The following is a 7720-nucleotide window of genomic DNA, read 5'->3' as shown; positions in this document are numbered from 1 at the left end:
CAACCAGTCCAGCCCATGTCCGTTTTTGTTTGTTTGCCCAGTATATGGCGAAAGTACCAAACACTGGCTCGTATAAAAACACTAGAATAAAGAAAATGACAAGCAGCATGACTGCAATCTCAGTTCTTGAAGTAATTTAGGATTATTCATCCAGTTAGTTTCCCGATGAGCTCAACGTTTGTCAAATGAACAGATGGACCTCAGGTGGAGGGGCAGAAAGGTCTTTACTAACGCCCGTACTAGTACCGCATCTTGTGTTTATAGTTGTAATATGGTTGGGATGATAGCCTTTGTAAATAAAGGCAGCTTGTTTACAAAAGGTATTGAATGAGCTGCAAAAACAGCATATAGACATTAGTCATTGACTAAAAAATATCTATTTCATTTATATAAACACATGAATAAATAGCCAACTTACAACCCAACTCAGCTACCCAGTATCTCTGTTTAGGGGAAAGGAAAAATTATAAAAACAATAAAAAGGCAAAGAGAATATACTTTTTTTTTTTTTTTGTGCTGTGCCAGCACAGCCGGCACTTTCCATTTCAGACAGTTGCACGAGACACTCGAGACTCTCGCTTACACAACTGTAGATTGGTATCGTGCAAGTTTTGACCTCTCCACAGAATCCTTAAACAAAATAACAAAATAAACAATTTTACACTCTTAAACCAATTTTAATAATATTCAAATGGTCAAAAAGATCACTAAAATACTTTAAAACTTTACACTTTTACACTACTGTTCAAAAGCTCAAAAGGGTCAGTAAGATCTTTTTAAGACGGTAATACTTTATTAATCTAGGATGGAATAAATTGATTATAAGAGACAGGCATCAAGTTTTCAATAAAATAAAAAATAAATTAAAAATCAAAAAATCATCATAATAGGAAATGTATCAAAAAAAAAAAAAAAAAATTAAAAAAATTAAAAAGCAGAACAGCTGTTTTCAACACTGATCATAATAGGAAATGTATCTTGAGCACTAAATCAGTATATCAGAATGATTTCTGAAGGATCATGTGACACTGAAGACTGGAGTAATGATGCTACAAATTCAGCTTCACCATCAAAGGAATTAATGAAATTTTAAATTGTATTACAATAGAAACAGTTATTTTAATTTGCAGTATTTCATATTATTACTGTTTTACTGCATTGATGTATCAAATAAATGTATCCTTGGTGAGAATAAAGACTTCTTTCAAAAATGTACTGACCTCAAACTTTTGAATGGTAGTATGTATCACCTATCACATTACATAACTAAACCGTAATATGCTCAAAACACTTCCTCTTCTGTTTTTCATTAGCTTGCAAGCTCTCCAGCCTTCGCATATCTCTAGCCTGATAACTGATAAGCCTGCTAGCTTGACATACATGTAACCACCACTTATTTGTCTTTTTCATTGTTTGTGGCTACTATTACTACAAAAGTATAACCAAAAAGGAGAGTGACATTTTTGAACAGACTAACTAACTGCTACCTCTTTGCCTCCAAAGGTCATAGCATTCTGTGGAGGTTGGCATCTTGCACGACACTGGATCTCTTTTACTTGTTTATTAAAAGCAGATGTTTTTCAACCAATAACTTATCAAAACTAAACAGGACATCTGAAGGCTTTAAACTCATGTTTAACTGCATTAGATCCAGTGAAAGCCTTATAAAAATGGAACAATTTTTCTAAAACTAAAGAAACACACTGTTGTGCTACAGACCGTTATATACGATCTGAAACATTGGTTTTAACAAGGTATAGGTTGAAAAATGCTCCTTCTGTCATTTATGTTAGGTGCAAGTGTGTTTGTTTTTAAATATAAAGGCTTACTATACAAACATACCTTTTGGTCTTACAACCAGTGTTAAGGTCCATTCTGTGCTTAATATCCCAATCCCAGCATTCAGCTGCAACACCTACATTTAGGCATCACCTGCTGCTTCCAGTTGACAAAGATTCAAATCACAGTAATCAAAATAAATTAAATATAGAGAAGCCTGACAGCACTCACATCACTACAGCACTCAGTTTGAGAGGACACACATTTAAAAAAAATAATAATAATTCATCAGAAGCTTCCCAGCGTATACTTTCGAGGCCCTGTGTCTTGCGTTTGAGAGAGGGCCGTTTTGCTCATATTCACATGAGCGATGCTGGAAAATAAATAATAAAAACAAAATGGCCTAAGAAATGAAAAAAAGTTGAGTCTTCAGGGCAGTGAATGCTGCTACCTGATTCATCCGTTGGTTTTGGGTGGGCCCAGCTGGGACTTTGGGTCCGGGCTGAGAGAGCTCCACACCGTTTCCCTGCAAGTCTGCATGACCGGACAGCCACTGGGGCCCACTGAACACACGTCCACAGCTGACCACACCTCACCCACTAGACCGTCCACCCAGCGCTCCAGCTCGGGCCCCGTAAGCTCTGCGTTGTGTTCAGCCGCTTCGACCTGACCCAGGTGCACCGGGATGTTGAGGATGGGGTTCAGGCCGTGGAAGCTCTGCTCCATGTAGCTGTTCTTGGCCGGCCCGTTGTGCATTCTTAAAGCATCCTCTGATAGAGAGAGAAAAGAAAAAGAGGGGTTTTCCATGAGGATGCACAGGGACTTCATGCAAGCAAAGCATTTTACATCGCTTGAAATTTTGCATTTTTTCAGCTATGCGAGTTACAAAATGTCGTTCATGGATTTATATTTGCGCAATGAACTTTAAAGCTAATATTTGTTCATTTAGATAAGAGAAAGTATGCAACATCCACATCAGCTTTAAGGTTTGTTAGTGCTGAATTTGTGTGTTGAGCTGGTGGATGGAGGTTGTTGGTCATATGTCAATGAGATTATTATTTTTGTGTGGGTACAAATCTTTATCTGGAAACCAATGTTATATCAGAGTTATTTACACTGCTGTTCAAAAGTTTGGGATCAGTAAGATTTTTAATGTTTTTTTAAATGGAGTCTCTTATGCTCATCAAAGCTGTATATTTATTTTAAAAAATCTCAGCAATATTGTGAAATATTATTGCAATTTCTCATATTGGTTTCCTATTTTGAATATACTTTAAAATATAATTTATTTCTGTGATGGAGCGCTGAATTTTCATCAGCCGTGACTACCGTCTTCACAAATCAACATAATATGCTGATTTATTATCAATGTTGGAAACAGTTATCAATGTCTTAAAATCATTTGAACCTCTTAAAATTTTTGTAACCTGAAACACTAAAAATAACATCAAATATTAAAAAGAACAGAATATATTCGAAATAGAAATATTTTCTAACAATATAACACTTTTCAACCACTTAACACACACTTAACAAATACTAACTAATCATTAAAAAAAATAAAAAAAAAATAATAATAAAAAAATTAAACTGACTCCAAACGTTTGAATAGTAGTGTTTATTGCACCACAAAATATCTATTTTGAATAAACACTGTTCTTTTTAACTTTTCATTTGTCAAAGAATCCTGAACAAAATGATCACAGGTCGCAAAAAATATTAAGCAGCACAACTGTTTCCAACACTGATTATAAATCATCATAGCAGAATGATTTCTGAAGGATCATGTGACACTGAAGGCTGGAGTAATGATGCTGAAAATTCAGCTTTGCATCACAGGAATAAATTATATTTTAACGTATATTCAAATAGAAAACTTTTATTTAAAATTGCAATAACATTTCACAAAATTATTTTTTTCTGTATTTTTGATCAAACAGATACTGCCTGTCACAAGAAGCTTCATGCTGTAACTTAACTTTTACTAAGTCTTAATAAATTCAGTCTCTTTTTGAGGGCATAAAAAAATACAAATAAATAAAAAAAATGTACAGCTGGGATTTTACTAAATCTCTATCAAAATGGCATTAAATATTTATATTTTTGTTAAATTTTTAAACACATCTTCAAATATAAACAAGACCACTGCTCTGCATCACATCATCTAACATCAGACGACTAAAAACAGCTCATTTATCTGTGAGGATGGAGGTAAAGCTCCTCACACTTCTCTCTCCAGCCGCCCTTCACAGATCACCCTCTGTGTCTCTTCCTGACCCCCCTCTCCAGGTTGGCCCACCTCCTTTCCAGAACATGCCATTTCACGCTCACAGGAAGTGCATGGATAGGATGGCGTCAGGCCGCATAAACACACTCCATAAACTTTTATTAGCTGCGGGTGCAGAGGCACGGCGAGCAAAAGAACTCGGTGCCTGCCGTAGACATTAATCATACGACAGTCTGGTAAATCACGTGTGTTTATCACCCGCCCATACCCACACCGAACCGCAATCACAAGCTCTCCCTCATTAGGAAGTTTTGAGGACAGATCCGCTGATGACCGCACACCACACTTATTTCGAAATGTCCCTAATGGGCAAGAGATACCAATCACAGCCCCTGCACAGTAATCTTTTGGAGTTTATTCCAATGAAAGGTGACCCGGCGTGGTGTATTACTCATTCGTGACTGTGAGCTGGGGCTATATATAGGCAAGCGAGCGGCCCAGGAACAGAGCTAGACGTGAAGGCAGAAAGTGCCTTTGAAAACGGGGGGGTGGGGGGTGGATGACCTGAAAGGTTGAGGCAGTTTAATATACAGCGTACCACAGAGTCAGACTATGGTCTTCAAAAAAAAGCACCCAAAATGCAAGAGGATTAGTCATTACATCTGGAGGAAGGAGCATTCCTCATTCTGCTTTAAATATATGAGCCTGGAACAGCGCATAAATCAAAGCTTCAACTGCGGATCATTTTCTCCAGTGATATTCTATGCTATGATGGCCAGTTTAGACCGTGTTTATTTTATTTTATTCAACTATGAGAGTTGACAGGAAAAAAAGCAATATTGTTTGTTGTGGAAGCGATGGAATTTCAAAGCTGATGTTTGTTAACTTGGATTGGAGAACGTATTTTAACATCCACATTAGCTTTACGTGTTGTTGGTATGTCGTGTATGTCATGCTTGCGCTGGTGGATTGGAGGTTATCTATTATTTTTTTTTATTTTATTTTTTTTAAATCTGTATGTATAATAATAATAATATTAGCTTTTATTTTTATATTTTCATTTTTATTTAAAGTCATTTATACAAGTTTTTTTATATATAATATAAGTTCTTCAACTTAAACTTATTTTCTTTCAGCTAATTGCCAAGGGAAACTTTCTAATTTAAATCTTTTGTCTTGGTCACACTTTATTTTAAGGTCCAATTCTTGTTATTAACAAACCATTAACTAAAACTTTTACCTCAATAAACTCCTAATTTGCTGCTTATTAATATTATGTAAGGTAGTTAAGTTTAGATTAGGGATGTAGAATATCTGATTTATAAGCACTAATAAACAGCCAATATACTAATAATAGGTCCCTATACTAAAGTGTTACCTAATATATATATATTTTTTTTACATTTTGTCTACATTTTTCATCTAATATTTATGTTATTATACTTCAGCTGATTTCATATGACAAAAACTATTTTTAATAGATACTTTTAAATAAATTAAAATGAAACTAAATTTATGCATTTAGCAGACGCTTTTATCCAAAGCGACTTACAGTGCATTCAGGCTATCAATTTTTACCTATCATGTGTTCCCGGGGAATCGAACCCCCAACCTTGCGCTTGTTAACGCAATGCTCTACCACTTGAGTAGCGTTATGAAGTTTAATCCATTTTTAGGAAATTGTTTTGTTCAAATGGTTCGTTTAAAAACATAGGTTCAATAAATGATTGACTGAATAATTTGAATCACCATACTGTGAATTTTTTTTTTGATGAAAAATGTTGTTAAATACATACTTTCTCACTAGCTTTTTAATTAGGCTACATAAATTCTATCATGTCTCCCAACTCAAATTTCTTACACTGAAGACTCTCACACTTTGGAATCAGTTCAACTGAATCATCAGAAACAATGATTCATTGGTGAATCTTTGCCATCTTCAGTATACAGTGTAACTCTCACCTTGGCGTATAGGCAGGTGTTTGTGGTGGGTAAGGGGAGTGATGAGAAAGCGCGTCTCTGCCACAGGGCTCCAGTGGTGCAGCACACGTACGGTCCACATGCCGGGCCGCAGGGGCAGGTTCAGCGGAGGCCTGTAGTGAGTGAACTCAGCACTGGCGTCGATCAGGATGTCGTAGGTGGCAGCGATGACATTGGTGGGGTCAATCCACACCACAGTCATGGTCACATTTGGTCCTTTCCCCCATTTCTGCATTCCCACAGGCTCGTCCATGGGTCCCATCAGATTCCCAAAGTTCCGGAATATCCTTTCCTTAGCATCCCAGTCTGTTCCAATCTGATTATTGAGAGGAAACAACCAAAAACAGATATTTAACATGAAAGTCAAGAGCAGTTTCCACCCAATCTTTTAGCCTAATGAAGCTTCAGAGCCCCGTGAGTAAGGTTCAAGTACCCCTTTATTGACACAAACCAATGTTCCCATTCACTCCGGATATTATTTAACATGAAAATTAATTATATTACAGTCACTTTTAAATCACTGATAAGACAAATCAATGCTGTGGGTGAATAACAGATCGAGTGACATATAATCACAAACACACAGACTGCTGTTCAAAAGTTTGGGGTCAGTAAAATGTTTCTTAAGCTAACCAAAGCTGCATTTATTTAATGAAAAATATAGTAAACAGTAATATTGCAAAATATTACTACAATGCAAAATAGCTGTTTTATTTGAATTAATTTTTATGCAATTTATTCCTGTGGTGCAAAGCTGAATTTTCAGCATCATTCCTCCAGTCTTCAGTGTCACACGATCCTTCAGAAATCATTCTGCTATGCTGATTTGCTGCTCAAGAAACATTTATTATTACTGTGCTGCTTAATATTTTTGTAGAAACGTGATAATATTCATCAAATAATCAAAGTTTAAAAAAAAAAACAATTTATTTGAAATATAAATATTTTGTAAGAATGTACATTATGATTTACTGTCACTTTTGTTGCATCAAAAAATGCATCCTTGCAAACTAAAAGTATTCATGTCTTTTTTTTTGTTTCTTTAAAAAAGGAACTGAAAAATCATTAAACTCACCGTAATCTGAAAATAATTTTTATGCTTTTACATAAATTTATTAATATTTATTTTATATTATTTATTATATTCTTCTATTACATTTTTCATAATATTTTGTAAGTTTACCACAGTTTTCAACATGTTTCCGTAAGTTTAAGTAAAATCATTTCAAGTACCCTTGGAACCTGCCAGAGTACCCCTTGGGTAACATATAGCCCTGGTTGGGAATCACTAATCTAAAGCAAAGTTGGAGAGGCAGAAGCAGTAAAAGTGAAGAAGAATGAAGGCAAGTGAGGCAGGAAGAGAACACAGTCCTGAGGCCTCTAAGACAGAGTTTGTCGCTCTTGATGCAGAGATGTGTCAGTTCACCCCCTCCAGACACTGCACAGGCCCTCATTGCTATGGAAGCTGTACAAACTTTCTGTATCCTTAAAATTCAGCCCCCTAAGACACCAGAGTACCGGGATGCCTGAGCTCTGTACATACCGGAGGCTCCCTAAGAGAGGAACATACAGCCAAATTAATTGCACAAGATCCCATCGTAAGTAAACAGATGGGACCAATTGGGACAGCAGGTACCAGCTGAGATGAGCATAACTGCATCAAAAGATCAGCAGTGCCCAGTCTAATGTTTCTCCCACTGTGAGGTCATTTGACTTGTGGGATGGGGGGTGCTG

At 36.1% G+C, this 7720-nt stretch overlaps 1 protein-coding gene across 1 annotated transcript in view; it reads right to left on the bottom strand.

Annotated features, from left to right (window-relative positions):
* Positions 1 to 1128: 1128 nt before the first annotated feature.
* The window catches only part of LOC109053841 (xylosyltransferase 1-like), a 57792-nt gene continuing 51200 nt past the window's right edge, over positions 1129 to 7720 (bottom strand). The window contains exons 10-11 of the mRNA XM_042720415.1: positions 5969 to 6302; positions 1129 to 2549 (exon numbers count right to left, since the gene is read on the bottom strand). Of these exons, the coding sequence (XP_042576349.1) occupies positions 2236 to 2549; positions 5969 to 6302 (648 nt within the window). The 3' untranslated portion in view covers positions 1129 to 2235. The remainder of the gene's footprint in view (positions 2550 to 5968; positions 6303 to 7720) is intronic.

Source organism: Cyprinus carpio, chromosome B3 (genome assembly GCF_018340385.1).
Source record: "Cyprinus carpio isolate SPL01 chromosome B3, ASM1834038v1, whole genome shotgun sequence".
Lineage (NCBI taxonomy): Eukaryota > Metazoa > Chordata > Actinopteri > Cypriniformes > Cyprinidae > Cyprinus > Cyprinus carpio.
This window is presented reverse-complemented; position numbering and strand designations above follow the sequence as displayed.